Raw genomic sequence first — 20,398 nt, forward strand, 5'->3', positions numbered from 1 at the left:
GCAAACTCCGCTTTGAAGGTCGAGACCGAAGTGACATTTTGGGTGGCAGCGACCTGCAAAAGTCGCAAAAGTTTTCTTGCACGTGTGGCCTCGGGGGGGGGGGCAACGGCCACATCGCGAGCCTCTCTGCATTTACAACGTCTTTGATTTAACGTTTTAAAGAGAATATAAAGCCACCCGGAATGAAATTCCACGTCGGTAAAAGGACAAAATTGAAAAGAAGATCCGAGCCGTTTCTCAAGGTCTCAAGGACAGCTCTCGTCTGCGTGCGAATGAAATGGCCAGACGAAGATGTTGCACAAAATAAAGAAATTACCGCTCTGGTGATTTGTGAGACAAAGGACGCGACGGTTTTTGTCGGTCCGAGATCTACAGCAAAAGTTGAAAATGAAGAAACGACACGTTTGAGATTGAATGGTTGACAGTTCAGGATAGCGCGCAAGCTTCTGCGAAGATGAACGTCTTTGGGCCACTCTCAAAAAGGCTGTCTGCATTTGTGACATTTGTCAAATTTGTCCGCTTCGTTTGTATTCATCGGCGTATGGAAAGGAACATTTTTGTCAACATTTGCCCGAGCAATCCATTCACCGGTGCCGGATCCATTCCGCGAACGGCTGAGCTGCGATTTCATCGGCGTCCTCTGACAGCTTCGATAAATGCCAGTTGATGTCGCTTCACGGTTTATTTAGCTTACGTTTGGTGGCGAGCATGCGCCACAGAGGCCATCGGGTCAACTGACGCAAGGAGGAAGAGGAGGAGGAAGTTGGCCGGATGCACGGCGAAAAACCGCCCCTGCACGTTCCGCGACCCAAACTAATTAAAATGAACTTTCATTTGGCTCCTTAATGTAACGCGCGTTCCCATCGATGTGATTTGCGAGGGCGGGAACTAAATTGGCTTTTGCTCGACTCTCACCAATTTGTGTTGACTGAGTTTAACACTGTCTGCTAAACAAGTTTCTCAAAGGAGGTGCGCCGCTGATGAAAAAAAACAAAAAAAACACACATTGTGATGTACAAAAAGCTAATAAGACAGACAGAGTGCCAAGAAGTAACTTATTACAGCGCACAGAAGCCTGACATCAAGAAAACTTGGATTCAAAGAGATTAAATGGATGAGAAGGGGTAAAAAAAAAAAAGAAAAAAGGCACGTTGCATCTGCTTTCGCTGTGTTTTCTTCAGCGTGACGCAATGCAGACAAGATGTTCTTGCTTTTGTGACTGCAAATCTGCCAGGGTTCCCCAATGGAAGCAAGTGACAGACACATCACGACTTGGGGGTTGGGGGGGGGGGGGTATAGCTCTATAAAATAATAACGCAGGACAGCCTAGATCTCAAGGCTTGTAGAAGCGGCCAGGTTTCATCACGCCATGACGTCCGCGAGTTCAGTTCCACACATATGGCAAGCGTGCCCATGTGGGAGGGATTGGGGAGCAGTTTTTGAGAGCGGGGGGGGGGGGGGGGGGGGGGGGGATCTGAACTGGGATTCACATTAAAGTCTGTCTGTGATGTGACAGTAATCACCGTCACTCCACGACATCAGTCAATAAGCCATCCGATGAATTATTCAGTCCATTAATCTCATTTCCTGGAGAGGAAGCGGGAGGTAAAGGCGCACGGGGGCCCTGTTTGCTTTCTTGTGGCCGCTCAGATGAGATGATCAATTTCAGCCGCGCGCGTTTGTTCGCCGCTGATGAGAGACGTGTTTGCGTATCACATGATGCGGACAGCGCGGAAGGCAAACGGCATCCAGGTAGGATGTCGGGCCCGCGCGCTGCACCTGCCGGAGCTATTTGGCGGCCGTTGGTAAAGACATACCGCTGTGATCCAATTAAGTAGAATGGCAAGAAGGAAACGGTTTTTGCCACTTTTTTTTTTTTGCTTCGATTCAATGGTCACGGAGCTTCTTTCCTTCAGGTTTGCATGTTCCTCCCCATGTCCGCGTGGGTTTTCTCCGGGTACTCCGGTTTCCTCCCACACTCCAAAAACATGCATGCGAGGTTAATTGGACACTCTTTATTGTCCCCAGGTGTGATTATGAGTGTGAATGGTTGTTTTTTGTTTTTTTTACCAATGTGTGCCCTGCGATAAGCGGGGCATCCGTAATTTCTCCATAATAGCATCAAGTGTGATACAGCACCCGTCCCTGTAGCTCATCGGGGTGCGCGGGTGCAGCGAATGTTGTGTAAACAGTAAACCTTAAAGCCACTTAAAAGCTCAACTGACTTGTGTGCCGTGCACAAAGATAGAAAATGGCATCCATCCATCAAATCTGTCGAGAAGAGGGCATATTGCGCAGGCTTACATTTTGAAGGGAACAGTCAAAGTTTTCAGCTGGGATTGCATGTGTCATCCCGCTTGTTATTTCAACACTGACTGACTGCTTTCTATTAAAAGTCCATCTGGCAGCTCCCCGGCTCGCGTCTCCCCGCAGACCTCCAGAGTCACTGCAGGTGCATTGTTAATGCCATTACCGGCTGAAGGACAACTTAACAAAGACATCTCCAACTCCTCCTGACACATTCTTGATGCATTTTACCCACTGTGCAGTCTCAGATTTGCAACGCGGCACCGTTCCGGGGCTGACGATTGCAGCTGCCGCAGCATTTAAAAGGCAGTCAAGTATTTCACACTTTGAACTCGGTTTGGGCCCGGTAATTAATTGATCATTAAGAGCCGTATCAATTGTGTGGAATGAATGAACGGGATTCCTTGTCATGTGGACGGGAGCGAGTATGAAATGAAGATGATGTATGACATCGACCTGACGTGACATTACAACCTCGGTGTATGTGATAGAAGCGCCGATAGAAATTGGTGTCAACAGTGTAAAAACATGGAATCCCCCCCCCCTTTGTCACCCCCACCCATACCTGTCAACTCATACGGTTTAGCCATAGTTCATACGGATTTTGTGGTGAATCTTACGATATGGCCGTATCGCACAAATCATACGGATTCTGAAAATTTCAGTCCCAACAGGTAGTTCCGTTTGCTTTTGCCCAGAATGGTGCTCGTCTACTCGAATGCTTTCATTTCCAGTAACTTTCCAGTAAATCACGTGGTCTACAATAAATATCATTGAAAATTTTGTGGGGTTTTTTCTGTCGTTATTTTGACATATAAAATGCTTTGGTATGTTATAAGGATTTTTTGCTCTTTAGGATTTTTTTGGTAGTTTATACAGGTTGGCGCTCCGAAAAGTTGACAGGCCCACCCCCCACGTGCTAGGACAAGTGTCCGTGTGACGCAACGGGCAGCGCGTTGGACTTCGAGATTAGCAAGGGTGCAGCAATACAAAGGTTGTGGGCTCGTGTCGTGTGTAGTTAATTAACTCAATTAAAAGTTAATTAACTCAATTATATTTTCTTGACACTTGAGGTTGTTGACTAGTCGCCTATCTCTAAAATAAATAAAGAGATCTGTGCAAAATTATCAGTGTCTCTTGACTTTGCTAATGATAGGTACCATCTAGCTTGGAGGGGAAGGAATATTTTCGTTGTAGTCTACTGCCTACTACTACTAGTCTACGACCACGCCCAAATCCCAAATTCACATTTTGTCAATAAGAGCATTTAGTAGTTGCAAGAAAGGAACCATGTTTAAAATGCTTTTTCTAGAACCACTTTTGCTTGGTGTTGCTATTGCTGCTTTTTGGGCACAAGTTCTGCGCATGAGATGTCTATTATTAGGAAAAATAGATGAGTGCCAACCCCCCCCTACAAAAAAAAACAAGGTGGATCGAAGCCAAGGTATTTATGTGTCCCCCTATTCGTTTTCATCTAAAATCCCCCACAGCGATCGCGCCGAGGAACTCACCATGTTGAGCTTGAGCTCCATGTTGAGAACGCCGCCGCTGTCTAAGACGGGCATGAGGTTGATGGCGAACACGGCCGCCCTGTCCGGCGGAATGGAAATATTTGGACCGAAGAAGACGTAGAAGTGCACCGAGAACGTATCCAGCTCGTTGCGAAGCGTCGGGCGGATGGGCCAGCACTGGTTGCTGGCGGTGGGGGGAGCCAAGTAGATGACGCTGTCCCCGGACACTTGCGGCTGAGTGGCGTTGTACCACGGGCCTGCCGGCGCCGCCGCCGACAGGCTGTCAGAAAGGGAGAGTGCCATCGCCGTGCCGAACGACTGCGGCATGTTCATGGACGAGCTGGCCGGGGACTGCTCCTTTGATGCATTGGACTTGGTGCAGTCTGGATAAGAAAAAAGACAGACGGAAATCAAAACCCCAGACAAATGATTTGCTTTCATCTGCTTCTTGTTTGCTGTCAAGGGACCTCTTGAGCAAGGCATATAGCACGCTCCAAAATTGCACTTGATAAAAATCTACAGTCGTGAATATAATTAAATGGAATGTAAAGGCTTGAACATTTTTTCACACTGCATCAATCGAATGGCCATTGAGCCGCTCTTTCTGGTGTGCCGGTTTTTGGCCACTTGTGTGCAGTACAAGTCCCCGACACATAGAAACTCCTCTCGGCTCATTAGTCGTTCTTTGCAGAGGGCAAATAATATATGACTGAGTACTGTTATATTGGTTGCCTTTTGACTCAGCATGACTTTTGTCTTGTTTTACTTTCTTTCTACTGCTTTCTACTCTTTGTTATTAATTTATTTTTTTAATTTTTATGGTTGTGAATATGATAGTTGCTCCATGTACAGCACTTTATATACAGCGGTGGTTGTTTTAAGAAAATGACATTTTTTTTCTACTATTGTGACTGACTATGTAAGATGCTCCAATATTAGTCATTTTTCATAAAGGATAGACAACATATGGTTGTGAGTATTGTTATTTTATCTGTCTACATGTGTTGCTCCACTGTTTGTGTTCACATATCCATTGCTTCTAAAACAGTGACGATCGGTGTCACCCGTTGGCATGTCAGTGGCGCTTTGTATGGCTTATTAGCATGAAGCACGACGGGCTTTCGCCCCCCCCCCCCCCCACAGTAAAGTCGTGAGGTTTGTTAGTGTTTCGAAACTTCCTGAGAGTTACATGCCAGTTTACTTGAGGCGTCATGGAGGACGGGAGGGGGTAGGCGGGGGGGTAATCCATAGCAAGTCCTCCACAAACAGGCAATAACAGCCTGGGTTATTGTACTGGCGGTATTAAGGCGCGCTTTGCAGAAAGAGTCGTTTGCAGATCATCCCCTTCGGCGGGCTTCTACTATGTAAACAGGAAGCTTTTTAATGAGACAGAGATCCACAGTAATTGCGAGCCGTGTGCTTTCACCAAGCACAAAGCGCCCCGTTGCAAAAAATGGTCGTGACGGGCAACAATCAAAAAGCAGCCGGTACCCAGAGGGGGAAAAAAAAAATTTGCAAAGGTTGTTGAAGGCCTGCCTCCTTTGAACAAATGTTGTCGATGCATGGCTTTAAGTCATTTGTTCAGGACGCTAAAATGGAAATAAAACACTTTAGTGTTCCATATTTTAGGCTACGGTCATCACACTCAAAACTAAATCTACTACGTGTCTATGTGATGGGGTGGAACAGGGGGGGTTGCGTAAAAAAACCTCCATACTATTCATAATCCAAAGATTTGTCTCAAATGCAATTAACTCGACTCTCTTCAATGCCAAATTCTCCACTGAGGCTACAACCTGCGCGAAATATGTTGCAAAAACAACCATAATCAATTATAAAGAGCAGCCTACTTTCAGTACTTCCTGTTAGGAAAGTCGAAGTGCTCCAACAACATGCCGGCTGATCCTGAAGGGTTCTTCAATTTAAGCCCACGAAAGGTCAAGTAAGATCAGGCTGGTCCAGCGGGGAAAAGACATACTGTGAATAATTAGTGCCGGCGTTGTCATGGTGACAAGGTGCACTGTAGTACAATGTCGAATAGAGAGAGGGAAGCGGACTTCCCGCAGATTTCTCCGGCGCCCCAGCACCCCCGCAGGGCTGAGAACGTGCAACATCTCTGCTCTTTGCAAGCTAAAAACAACCTGGAGCACCTTTGTGAGGAACTAAGTGTTACAGTACCACATGAAGACCTGCCCCCCCCCCTCCTCTTTTTTGGGCTGCATCCTTCGGGAATGAGCCCCCTAATGGGGCCCACTGGATCTGGACACTTTTTGAAGTTTGGATGGGAAAACCGAAAGCCAATAAATAAATAGAGAGAGAGGCAGACAAATATATTTGAGCATGGATAGTAAGTATCAGTCATAAGTACGTACACACTTGTGCTGATAAGAGTCACAAATTAAAATGCATTTTGATTACTTTTTTTTTTTCTCAGTGAGTAACTGTACTCAGACGTTTTATGTTTATTTGACTCTAAGACAAATGCAAAAATAGCAAAATCGACGAAAATGATCATTTTGTAGTGGTCTTTTGGCCAGAGTGCTGTCAAACATACGGAGTGCATAAGGTTAAAAAAAAAAGTACCGTACATGAATATGTCAAATTGGTTCTTTTGCTTATTAACTTCCTGTCTTGCTTTTGTTTTTTGTTTTTTCAACAGTGGTGTCCTCCTCGGTCTTGGTCTCCCAATGAAGTCCACTTTGGCTCAAACATTGACAGATGGCATAATCTTGACACCGATGTACTATTTGTACTCTCCGTCTCTTTGATTTGTCATCAATTTTCCTCCGGCGGCAACATCCAAGGAGGTTGGCTACTGTCCCGTGGATCTTACATTTCTAAAATGTGCAACTGGAGTCACAGGAACATTGAGGCTACTTTGGAGATGGTTTTATAGCCTTTACCTTGAACCTGCTTGTCTATCATTTTCTTTCTAATCTCCTGCTATAACTCGCTCCTTCGCTTCCTCTGGTCCATGTTTCATGTGGTACACTTCATGTCGCCAAACAGCACAGTGACTACTTGTTACCGTTGAAATAGGCCGACTGACTGATTACGAGTCTGAAGATGCCTGTGATGCTAATTATCGGACACACAATCAACAGAGATAGTGGACCGCTTGCATTGGAACACGTGACACTGTTCGGGTGTTCTCTTTGTTGACGTGGCACTCACCCGTAACCTGCACGCCGATGCGGAAGTAGACGTTGGCGTTAGTGAGGTATCTCTCCACCAGGATGTAGTACCATTGCTCCCAGGCGGGCACCGCGGCATCCAGCTCACAGGGGCTCCACTCGCGGCAGTCGAGGGCACTCGAGTTGTGCACCGGCGGCGCCCGCGCTCTTATCTTCAACACCACGGGACAAGTGTCGCCGCTCTTGTTCTTCACGCCGCAGTTCAACAGCTGAACTTTCACCTTTGATATGTAATTGGGAACAAACACTCTGCGAGCGCGCACACGCACAAACAGACACACACACGCACGCTTCGCATGAGAGGATGCACCACGGTTAACATCCATCGAATCCACCTTGTATTACACTTTTCCTCTGATTTGGGCTGTAGCATAATTGTAGTTGACTTTGGTCGCTAGGCGGCGTACACCAGGGACCGGTTGCGAGCCAAATCTCAGGGCACCAACACAAAACATTAAAGTAGATAAAACAACTGCGTTGTGCAAAACGGCATGAACATGCTCCCGATTAACAATTTCTTTCTTTCAAAATGTTGCTGCTGTAAATTGAGAATTTCTCCATTGTGATACAAATAAAGGTTTTCTTATCTTATTTGGACGTAACGGATAGCTGACAGTGAATGATGCGCTCTCAAGTTAAAATGTAGCGTTATTGACTGCTTTATTGTATTGTTTAGGAATTCATTTATCTTTCGCTGAATCAACATAAATTTGTATGTCTGCATAGATATTCACCGGCCGCCACCAAATGTGCCCCGAAAAAAAATGCAAATGAAACTAAAGAAATTAAAATCTATTCCAATGAACTTTAGACACTAAAAGCACATTCAAAAATAATAACGACATTCCCGGCAGACTCATCAAACCGGCAAGATCAACAACCTCGGAAAGAGTCATCACAACACTGATTTAGTGGACCAAAAAAACATCATTGAAAACAGAATGTAAAAAAAATTCATATTGCTCCTCCGACACTTCACTTTTACAGTAGGCAAACTCAATAAAGAAGCAGAGAAAATTGCATTTTTTAATGAACAAGTTGCACTTCTAGACTACAATAATAAGCTAGGGGAGCCACTTGAGGCAAATAAGGTTTGATTTTATTTTTTATTTTTTATAATGCGACGTGTGTGGTTGCAAAAAGACGAGGTGATTATTCGGAAAATGTATTGAAACTTTTGACGGGATGTTTGGCAGAGGCATCGCATTAATCAAACTCATCTCAACATTAAAATGTAGTAGAATGCAATTTTTGGCACGCAAAAGGCTGCAATTTGGAAAGAGAAAAAAAGAAATACGGCTGTTGGTCAGTCAGTAATTTATTTATTTTTTTAAATGTACAAATTACTAAAAGTTTGATGTAAAAAAAATATATACACAGGAAGAGGTCCTTGAACAGAAATAATTACATATGATATCGCAATTAGATTCCATCCATCCATCCATTCTCCGAACCGCTTGATCCTCACTAGGGTCGCGGGGGGTGCTGGAGCCTATCCCAGCCGTCTTCGGGCAGTAGGCGTGGGACACCCTGAATCAGTTGCCAGCCAATCGCAGGGCACACAGAGACAAACAACCATCCACGCCCACACTCACACCTAGGGACAATTTATTTTTCAAAAATCCTTCCGTTGGAGTGGACTTACTTGTAAAGAGCAGATCTGTTGTGAGCGGGAATCATCTGGTCAATGAAGTATCCCGGATACAGCACCGCGACCCCAACAAGCCTCTGGACAATGAGCTGAGGCTGGAACAGATACTGGCACTCCTCAGACAAACCCTACACCAAAAGGACACAGACAGACACAGTGGATTGCAGGGACGTCTTATAAATTGTCCAAGACTTGAAAGATGCTTATCATTCAGACCATCTGCCTCCAAAAGCATGTGAGCGTAAAGTCTGTCCCTGGGATTAATAACACATTTGCCCCCCCCCCACCCCCCACCCCTTTCCCTCCAGTGAGCCAGCCAGTGAAACGAGCACCTTCCATCCCACTCGGTGCTGCTGCGGCGTCCCATTAGAGCGTCACGCACGTCTGTGTGTGTGACACCAAGCCGGCAGTCTCCGCGCACCATCGGCCGCCAAATTAGTTTGACGAGGAACAGAGCGTCACGAGTAGGACAGGTGTGAATGCCCAATGAGGTCTTTAGTTCCTGTCAAGTGAACACGAGCCCTCCTCTGTCCTCTCTCTGTAGTCATGATGATGTGGCGCGTCATTAGTCACCCTTTGATTGATTACAGCTCGCCATTTGGCTTTCAAATTGCAGCGCACCATTTGAGGAACTTTTGAAGGCCTCCGATGACATCTTTCACGTGTTCTATGTATCTCTCCATTAGAGGTGTGCATCTCTATCCAAAAGACGATTCAACACACGGGATACGATATGATATGATTCAAGGGTGTGATGATTTTAAAATATGACCAAAGTTAACAATTCGATTTGGTTGGATTTAGAGGGATTACGATTCAATATGGTACGGCTTTAACGAACGACGCCAATGTAAAATGCATCGCAAAGCTGTACAAAGCCTAAACTATCAAAGTTAATGAAATTCAACAACAAAAAAAATCATCTCCACCGTCAGACTGATTTATATCTGGTTTACATCGCTCATAAAACACAATTTGATGTGTAACTCGAATCTCGAAACATGGAGTGGGGGGGGGGGGGGGGATAAATCAAAGATGCAACAAATTTAAAATGTACCGATTCAACCCAGCGCATCAAATCAAAACCAATTTTCCGATTCCAACCATTTTTTTGGTTACCCCTCTACTAACCATACATGCATTCATCACTTCACAGTAAACCAAGTACAGTACATGAAAAACTGACGCTATCCCACGAGTCCCTATTGCTAATATGAGCACGTTAAGCTAATAATACTAAATAGTGCCTATACAGCATACACCAACCTACGTATGAACCGATAACTGTCTGTCTGTCTAAGTATGACTATAAATACACGTTCAGCTAACTACCCATCTTTGTAAAGCCAACTAATTGTTTTTTTGTTTTTTTTTCTTCTCCCCAATTTGGGACAAATAAAAGTTATCTTATCTTAAAACTACAAAATACGAATGACAAATTGAAATATATATTTATTGGGAAGCAAAACACCAATAGAAAAAATTAGGGCTTTCCAAAAACGGTGTATACTTTTCTTGCAACCAGGGGGACTAGTTTGTAATGTGTTGCTTTATGGAAACCTTACGAATGCCGGATGCATGCAAGTCTGCTATGCCAATCGCTACACTACCAAATGGCATAAGGAAAGAATAATCAAACGTTAAGTGAGGGGGTAGGAGGGTAATGAGTCTGTGTCGTATTGTTGTGTCATTAATAAGAGTCTCGTTGCTTATCAGGGCAACCAACACAAGGGAGAACAAAGACGGATGGCCAGCCGCTGGGCTACACAGTCGATATCTTTCACATCTCATATTGCCTCCCATTAAATCCCTCATTGAACGCCAAGCTTTGCATGATGGGTAATCAGGAGTCGGGCGCGCTGGGCTGATAAGCCGTTAAACCAGACAGTATTAAATGGCACCATTATGTGCCAGGCTAGTTGTAGTCAATTAGGTTGAAACTGTAAAAATAAATGAAATAAACGTGAATGACTAGGAAACGTGAAATGTGACCTAACAACAACTCTGATCTTGCTCATGCAGACCCTGCAGCTAATGTTAGCACACTAAGCTATAATGTTACTCTAGAACCAGCTATTTTTACTCTACTCTAAAAAAACACAATGTGCTGGTTTTTTCAATAGTTTTCTGGACAATTTTACACTCGTGTATATTTTTTTATTTGTTCAGCATTTACTGATGTTCGTCATGATATTCAATCAGGCAGTATGGGTGTCATGTGGGTCCTTTGAGATATAAGTAACTTTGGTATCGTTAGCATTTTTTAACAACAATTCCTACTTTAATATCACTTCCCTGTGAAATAATTACAATGTGCTTCAAACAGATACAATAAGTCTTTTAAGAGCCATCACTTGCTGTGCGTGTGTGTGTTGCAAGCAAAAGTTTGATCGTTTGACGTTTTAGTCAATGAGGTTGAAACTGTAAAATGAATGACACATATGAAGTACAAGGAGCCATCGAGTGTGCACTAACAACACCTGCAAACATTTTTTTCCATATTACAGATGAGTACCGCAGGATTTATTACACTTTATATGTGTGTGCAAGCAGGCGTGTAAGCATTATTCCTTGCCTGGCGGGATTTTTTTCCCGCCAGGCATTATTCCTTGCAAGGAGTTTTCCATCTCTGCCGTGTGTCATTGGCGTCTCCAAACAGAACCAATTGCGCGTCTTGGGCAATTTCCGATGACATTCATGACTTTTTTTTTTTTCTTTTTTGTGTTCTGGCGGGGTATTTTACATGGGCCGCTGGAGACCACAAAGGAAAGCACAAACAAACACAGGGGCGGCAGCAGGTAAATTGCCTGCAATGGAAATCAGCTGGTCTTGATGCGACCACGTCGACGGACGCGATGAGATGAAGAAAAACTCCTCGGACACGGTTCTGCCTCTTTAGTTTCCACAGCACAAGACAGAATACTAATCTCTCTGAATACATCAGTCGTGAGGATTTTTCTTGTCTCCCCCCCCGCCAGGTGAAGAAAAGGCAAGTGGCCAGAGGGGAACCTGAGGCTGTGCAAGGAATCGAGTGAAACCTCCATTCACCACGGGCGATACGTTTATGACGAGCTGCGATATTGTGAGACCGTCAGAACACTTTTTTAACAGGATACAGTAATTCTCCCCTCCATTGTCGGGGTTATGGAATTTCAGGAATTAAAAACAGTTGATAAAAAGAAAGCCAATAGTTCGCTCATTTTTAGACATATTTCATATTTGCACTCATTTTATTTGTATATGGATGGGTGAATAGAAAGATCCAGAGCAACTTTCTATCCTTTTTTTTTCTTTTTTCTTTTTTTTTAATCCACTGCAAGCTTCGACAATAACGCTTCTCATTCCGCATCATTATGTTTCTATCGGGAGGGGAAGGGAGATTGTTTTGGTCAACAGGGGCAGCCCCGTCCATCACCTGGGTCCGGTCAAAGCGAAGCTCAGACATAGGATGGGAAAAAAAATAATAACTGCACAGCCGCATCCTTAAATCGCTCCTCCCTCCGGAGCTTTATGAACGCCACTGCGGCGATGACAGCCGATCATAAAAGCAGTCAAGTGTGGATCTATTTTAGTCGCCAGAGGAGCGGCGGCGGCGGCGTACGAGTGGGACTACGGCGCAGCACAAACACCTGACACTTGTGCACGATACACACGATAATGAGTTTATAATATCCCAAATTAAAGATCATCAACCCAAATCTGCCATCTGCGCTGTGGTGACTAATAATCTCAATGGTTTATTTATGAAAACCTCTTGTAGCGCGGCGTCCGTTACTATGGCTACTACCTGTTGCTGTGCTTTCTTCTTACTCTGCTATTAGTCAGGTCACGTGCTGTGCGGAATACAAGAATCAGCACATGAGACTTGACATTCAAAAATAGTGACCACAAGCTGTGATTGAGCTGTCACTAAGCAACAAATGATTCAATTACGGCTAATTTTGTCCTTGGAGCTGGATTCATTTGACATCATTACTGGCGGTTATAAAACGGTTGTGCTACCTCACTGTAGCACAACCGTGCTCTCTCACTCGTCCGTCTTGCAGCTTCTTGTAGATAATGCAGAGCGTACAACCCCATGGAGATGACAATTAGCATTTGCATGTTGTTATGAACAATGGCTTACAAATTGGGATCAGGTCATGAATATTTAGGTCGAAACGCTCAAATAAAGAATGATTCCCAATGTATTTAGGAGTGTAGTTATGTTTAATTGCCGTTTGATTTTGATTTTGATTTGGAATGCCTGGACCCAAAAAGCTACAGTGTTGATTTTTCAACTCAAGGCCCACTGCGCATTGAGTGACACCATCAAACACTGCACAATAGCAGAAAAAAAATAATGTCAGGTACTCGCATCTCACACACACACTCACTGCAACGGGGAGTCTCTCGAGAAATAATCTTGAAGGCGGCACATTAGTCTACACCAGGGGTGTCAAAGTCATTTTTTGTCGCGGGCCAGATTTTAGTTACGGTTTCACTTGGAGGGCCGTTGTGACTGAAACCATATAAAGAAGTCAAGAATAACAGTTGATTCACCTATTGTTTAAATGACTGGAATGAGGGGTTTGGTAACAAGAAAATGCTTACAGTATCACTCTTATTTGTTACAAATGAGAATTTGACATTTTGGTCGAGATTTTCGCCACCATCATGAAAGTTGACATCTTCGATTTGCTTTCGCGGGCCACATAAAATGATGTGGTGGGCTACATCTGGCCCCCAGGCCTTGAGTTTGACACATGTGGTCTACACGCTACTCTTAGCCAATCGTGGTCAAATATTTTGATGACATTTGTGCACATGGCTCAGTGTGTGGCGACCCCCATCGATGTGATGTGAGCTGTTCTCAGTGTTACCTTGACTGAGATCTTGCCTTCATCCTTGGGTAAATGCGCAGCCAGGAACCAATCCCCCGGGAGCGGGCTGGTCACGTTGAACGCCCCCGTTGTTCGGTTCGGGAGCGTCCAGGTCAGAGTCACCGCGAAAGATCCTGGGACGACCGTATCCCGAGGGAAGTGAGTGTTCAGGGGGTTGATTACCGGAGGAGCGCCGGACCTGAAGTACCTGTCAATCACAGGGCATTTTTCAAAAATGCGTCCAAAATAATAGGACGCCTGCACAGTCAACGCCAAGCTAAGCTCAAACAAGTCCTCTTGAAATATATCAAGCGGCTTGTGATAAATTTCATAGGCTTAAAATTTTCCACATAACTCCAGCATGAGACTCATCATTGTTTTCGTGTGTTTACTGTTTTGATGTAATTGCTTTATTGTTTAAACTATGTTTTTATGTTTGCGCTTTACAGAAAGCACAGCAGCTTTGTATGCAGCCGAGTTACATGTTTTTAAAGTCCTCTACAAATGAAGTTGACTTGAGTTGAGATTGGTTCCTAGCTGGCTACCGGCTAAAGTTAGCTTTTTGTGCTAATGTGTTGACTGTATGTGTCGAACGTGCAGGGATTTTTAGCTAGTCAGCAAATGAAATGCATTGTCATGGTGACCCATGTTTGAGTGACTGCCTGGAACGTGAAGGGAAATGTAGCATTTTAAGACCTGTCGCGGTTCCCCGCGTGTCGAAATGAACAGCACGCACGGCTTCTGTGGCGTTAGCAGCGTGCTTACAACAAGGCTAGGTGGCCTCACAAAAAAACTTTTTTGAGTTTTGGTCGGCTAAGACAGGACTACAACCATCACATATCGAAATGAGTCAAATGTCATCAAAACGTTCAAAATGTACCATTTCAAATATCAACATTTGGTATTCATTTTCTGATGATTTTCAATATAAACTGAACCCCGACGATGATAAAGCGGGATTGTTGGCATGCCATTGGACACTCGCGTTTTGTGGTTTCACTGTTATAAGCAGTGTCATCACCGTGATGTGGAATCCAAAGTCCTACTAGAAATAATAGAGCCTGGTATTATCGGCTTCTGCGAGGGAAAGCATGTCCAATCAAAATTGCAAACGAAACACCACTTTTGGGGGGGGAAAAAACAAAGTGGAATTGACTTACACAGTGACATTGCGATTGGGGCAGCTGTCTCCGAAGGTACCGCCTTGTTCCTTGAAGGTAATGAGGTTCCATACGGCCATTATGGTGTCGTCAGGCACATTGAAGTGGAACAGTTCCACACTGGCGAAGGAGTTGAAAGCACTGAGCTTACGAGGCGTTCGGGTGAAGTATTCAGTCACAAAAAGGCAATCTGCCAAGGAAAGAGAACAACGCCTGAGAAAATGGACAATGTTGGGGTTTTTTTTTTTTTTTTGGTTTGCTTTAACTATCTATAGTCATATCTATGCGTGCAATCCTAGTCAGCAGGGGTGTCCAAACGTTTCCTACATGGGCCGCATACAGAAAAGTGGAAGGAAGGACGCAAGGGATAGTTGGACATTATTCAATTTGAATACATTAAACGCGTCAAAAAAACAAACAAACATATCGACCAGTGCTATGTATGTGTATTAGACACTAATGCCAACGTTGAGCAGGGTAGTTTTGATAATAATTTTGGTTGACAGCAGAGGGGGATATTTCCCATCATGGCGGCTCCCTGAGATGGATCAAAACAGGTGAGTTCATCTGTTTTAAGTCTTATTCCACAAAGGCAGTATGAATCAGAATCCCACGTTTTCACTAGTGGGGGCACATACAACGAATATCGCAAAAAAATTATTTCACTTCCCTTTGAAAGCAAAGTTTACTGTTTGGTCATGAAACCAAATTCTGGTGCTCAAGAAGCCATCTATGTCCGATTCAGAAAGGCCCAAATTTATTATTAGCATTTAGATATGCAGAGAGTGGATGGATGGATGGACAAATGTTGAATCTGCATAATACCAATACAATACGTGAGGTGGAGGTGTCATTTTTATCCACTCAGGGTCGTCACCCTCACGTTTCACAGTAACGTATCTGTGACCGTGACTGAATGCGTGTGACTTTAAAAGCTGGGACTGCATGAATCAGAGTAGAGAGTTGGCAGGCTGTTAACTGGCTAAACGGTTAGTTAGCCACTGTGTCGTGCGACTCGGCGTCGCTTGTGGTAAACAATACGGCAAAATGTGTGTGAATATGTTCATGTGTTTATTTTGTTAGCTTTGTTCAATAAATAGACTGAAATTGCATTGGGGTCACAATTCATTCTGCTTAGCTAGCAGTGGTAGGCTAAATTAAATTAGCGACCTACTTTACCATAGATGTGCAGTCGAGCAACTTTCACGAGGTACGCTTTGCAACAGCCACACTGCATGGCTTGTTTTTTATTTTTTAATTAATTGTGGAACAATCCCAAAATTGTGACATTTTCTGCAAAATGAAAAAAAAAATCAAGATTAAAATAAATCTCCCCAATTCAATGAAACCTCAAAAAGTGAAGCATGACCTGGCGAAGGATGACTGTAAAATAGATACTTTACATTTTTGAATAGCTATAAAAAAGTTCTAGAGGATATAAATAGCGTTGGGAGCCGTGTCAAATGATATTTTCACTATATGCTTCAGACTGACAAAAAAATGTAGCGTGGACCACCAGCCTACAGTGGGGCTGTATTTTGGACAGCCCCACTATAGGATTTTTTTTTTTTTTTTTTTTTTTTTTTTTAAAGGCAGCTGTGTGCATGTATGCTCACTGGCATCCTGCTTAAAATGTTAAATCCTTGGATTACACCCAGCCGAAGCTCTGCATATAAAAGCAGCAGATCAAGCGACAGGTGTAATCTGTCACATTATACGCACAAGCCGGTCTGGCATTTAACTCAGACAGCAGGTGGGCAAAAACCCAGTTAAAAAAAAAACAACATTTAATTTCTGTGCACTTCATCTCTTGTGAACATTAATAGAAGGATGCTAAGAGGCCTCCATCGGAACGTCGAGGGAGGAAAATCGAGGCCCACACTCAGCAGCCTGCTCTGACGTGTGATTGTGAAACTGAGAAAATTTACCACACATAAAGCACACACCAGCTCTCTCACAAGTAACCTTGACTGCTAAAGCCCGAGAAACTCGGGAGAATGAAGCAATCTTGTTGTCAAGAGCTAAACTCTGATCCTGGATAAAGCTCCAAGCTCCTGTTATTGTGCTCTCGCGCTCCGTTACATACGGGAGCTTCCTATACATTTAACTCCCTCTCACTTGTCAGCATCCAAAAGAAAAAAAAATCTGGCCATTCAACCAACTTACTGAAGACTCGAAATAAAGATGGAGGAAACTATTGGAGCACTCGGAACCATAGCTGGTAATTTAATTCCAAATACGTACATACATACAGATACATATATAACACACACACACACACAAATATGTTCCAGCTGCATAAGGATATTTCCAGCCCCTACTTGCCCTTTCCATGACCGATACCTTGTCTAATTTCAAAGTTTTCTTATGCCCCTGAAGGTAACAAGACAATTATAAACCTTCTTACACTGAGTTTTCAACCAATCCCACCACACTTCTACTCCATGATTTCGGGCAAGATTGACGCACCCACCCATGTTTCGGATTCCATGTTTCAACCCAGCCCACCGGCCACCATCCCGCTGCGTCCCCATCTAGGATCGCCACACCTTTTCCTCCGTCTGACCTCGCCAGCCCACAACTTGCTACTCCACCTCCTGTCTAGCCACCTGCTCCCGGTCGACTCGTTTGTTCTGCCGTCGGGTTGATAAGAAGGAAATTTACCAGTCGTCCCGGCGAGCTAGACCAGAGAATCTTGTCTCTAATTGTGCTTCAATTGGAATGCATGACAAAATTCAGATGTCCAGTGAGACCGACGGTGTGCAAAAACACGGGTGATGCTTCCTAAAAAAAAAAAAAAAAAAAAAGAATAACTAAAATGTCGACAGGGGTTGGTGCAGACTAAAGATTTTGAAATTTACTGCTGATATTATGCCCTTCTGTCTGAGATTGACGCCCCCTGCGGATGGAATATTTTATGGCCCGGCTATAAACACTTGACTGCCCACTGAAAATTTCCCATCGATGGTGTGGGCTGTGCATTATTACAAAAACAATAATAATAATCATAAACAAAAAAAAACACTTGAAGCTGTTCAAAGCCACTCCCATTTTTAGTTTACTGTCAAACTGAACAGAAAACTATTTAAGTATTAAAGCCAGGGAACTAAATTTAAGCAGACTGACGAGATGACAAGGAACACCTGGACAAGAAACAAAAGGGTTGAGGGAGCTGATTGGTTGACACAAAGGATGACAAGAACAGGTGGAAACAAAACCAAAACAAGGAAGACAAAAGCACACGAGGAAACAAAACCAAACGTAATCGAAACAAAAACAGAATCATGACACAAGTGGATGAGAGCACGATTTGAAAGCTTGGGTTGGTGTTAACCAAAATATTAAACTGATCCATCAATGCCTTATGCTCACGAGGGTCAGGCGTGGGCTGGAGCTTACCTATGAACCGAACGTGCACACATCCATCTATCCATTTTCTAATCCGCTTTATCCTCACAAGGGTCGCGGGCGCGCCGGAGCCTATCCCATCTGTCTTCGGGCAACAGGCACAGTACACCCTGAATTGGTTGCCAGCCAATCGCAGAGTAGACAAACAACCATTTGCGCTCACAATCACACTGAGAGACAATTTAGAGTGTTCCATTGACCTGCCACGCATGTTTTTGGAATGTTACGAAAAACAACTTTGCAGATTCACAGAAGCAGACCTACTGGCTCGCATCACATTCTTATCCAATTTATGTCCACATACGAAAGAGGCTCATGTGTGGTATTAAAGAAGAGCATTTGGGGGTATTATAGTACTTCCCAATCAGTTTTGATCAATATAAAAACTTTAATTAAAATCAATAAATAACATAGTAGCCACCACAGATGGCTCCTGCATGTCTGTGGATGTGAACTGTTCCACTTGGACATAACTCCTCTGAAAGTGCACCTCCCAAAAAAATCCGGATTGAAACAAGCCACTCGGCTCACAATCCACAACCACACAACGAGTGGGTTCGGAAAACAACCCACTCCTTTTTTTTCAACGTGTAAATCTACCCCAACCTGCTCACGATCCAAAACTACCCAGCATTTGATATTTAACCCCATCGACTCAAAATCCACAGCAGTAGCAAGTGGGTTGGAAAATCAACCCATCATTTTTGAGTGTGTACATTGTTAATGAGCCTATGGGTCACGGATACATTTTTCTTTTATATTTTTATATCCATACAGGGTGGTGCTTTTATAACAACATTAAAATATACAAGGTATACAGTACACGGCATTTTGTCCATTACATATAAAACTTCATTCACATAGTTGGTCATCCTACTATAGCAGGAAAAAAAAGAACCCAGAACACATTTCACAAGATAATTGAACGTCACTGAGGAGTAAGCACTCTTTCCCAGTTATCCCAAGCAGTAAAACAAAGTGCAGACAGACATTTTTTGAGGAGGGGAAGGGGGTGGGTTTCATCCTACTAGAGCAGAAAAAAAAAAAAGAAGACCGGGAGGACACAAAGGTATGCATGCTGTCATAGCTGATGTCTTTGTTACATGTTTGGTCTCACACCTTGACGTTGAATCTATGTATGGAGGGCAAAGAAAATTGGGTCCGCAGTCCTTGGAGTTCACTTAGCTTGTGACAATCTGATCCAAGCAACTCACTGTTAATGTCACTTCGGCTTTTTTTTTGGATGAGTAACTTGAACAATACGCCATAAACACAGAAGAGAGAAGAGGGACGATGAAAGTATGTCATAAAAAAAAAAAGAACGCGCCACGCAGTATGCAGTGAAACGTTGGCAAGCGGCTCGCTCACCGGGACCGTTTCAGCACCAGGACCAGATGAACAGCTCCACGCGAGAACCCCCACAACCCCCCCGCCTACCCTCTCCCAGCCTTCCCTCCCGTCTCAAACAAATACATAGACACAAAGCGGTGCACTCACCCCCAAGAACGCAGAGGAAAGTGTAAACGATGAGGGGCAGCATCCTCGTGACGGGGCAGCAGTCCACCCTCCACATGCTTCCGAGTCTTCGTAGCGGTGCAGCTCGCTGTTGCCGCTTTACATTTTTACATCCTCCCCCCTCTCCTCTCCTCCCCTCCCCTCCCTCCCTTTCTCTCCCTGGCTCATCGACCAGCTGTTAGCGCATGACGTCACCCAGACGACGGGCGCGCGCCGCCTGCTGGTTGGCTAAGGAGTGTGGGGGAGCTTTGTTTTGGGCAGTCGGCGGGGGAGGGCGCGCGCACGGAGACGTGCGGCGGCCGGGCACGTCACGCATGTTTTCTAGCAATGATGTCAACAGTAGGATGACACACTGACAAGTTCATCATGGGCTTCATCGCAGTTGGCGAGGGTATCGATTGTTGACAGTTGAAACCGCAAAATAGTGTTGACAGGAATGTGAAGTCGCTCACAGCTCTGACTCACATTTTGACCAATGACGAGTTGGCTTCGTCAGGGATCACGTTACATTGTGCGCGTATACGTCACGTTCTGGCCTATCAATGTGTATACAAACAATACGTATGCAAAGCGTGCTCTGTGATCGATCAGTCCAGTGTGTACGCTGCTGTCTTGACCCAAAGTCAACTGGGATAGTGTCCAGGTCACCCACAACCGCAATGAGGTGAAGCCATAAAGAAAATGAATGGATGCATGCAAGTATAAATACTTGAGAAGGGCAGAATACTTAACTCATTCAGTACCAGCCAATTCTGGACCAAGTCTGAAAAGACGTTTAAAAACGTCTTTG

The 20,398-nt window shown here is 44.2% G+C and overlaps 1 protein-coding gene across 1 annotated transcript in view; it reads right to left on the reverse strand.

The window, feature by feature from the left end:
• The window catches only part of tmem8b (transmembrane protein 8B), a 36,274-nt gene extending 16,561 nt beyond the window's left edge, over window positions 1-19,713 (reverse strand). Inside the window, exons 1-6 of the mRNA XM_086111854.1 lie at window positions 19,591-19,713; window positions 14,686-14,875; window positions 13,526-13,733; window positions 8,658-8,791; window positions 6,993-7,261; window positions 3,819-4,201 (exon numbers count right to left, since the gene is read on the reverse strand). Coding sequence (XP_085967980.1) covers window positions 3,819-4,201; window positions 6,993-7,261; window positions 8,658-8,791; window positions 13,526-13,733; window positions 14,686-14,875; window positions 19,591-19,666 — 1,260 coding nt within the window. The 5' untranslated portion in view covers window positions 19,667-19,713. The remainder of the gene's footprint in view (window positions 1-3,818; window positions 4,202-6,992; window positions 7,262-8,657; window positions 8,792-13,525; window positions 13,734-14,685; window positions 14,876-19,590) is intronic.
• Between the last annotated feature and the right edge of the window lie 685 nt (window positions 19,714-20,398).

The sequence above is a fragment of the Hippocampus guttulatus genome, chromosome 5 (assembly GCF_054856545.1).
Source record: "Hippocampus guttulatus isolate MCC_2025c chromosome 5, RoL_Hgut_1.0, whole genome shotgun sequence".
Classification (NCBI taxonomy): Eukaryota; Metazoa; Chordata; class Actinopteri; order Syngnathiformes; family Syngnathidae; genus Hippocampus; species Hippocampus guttulatus.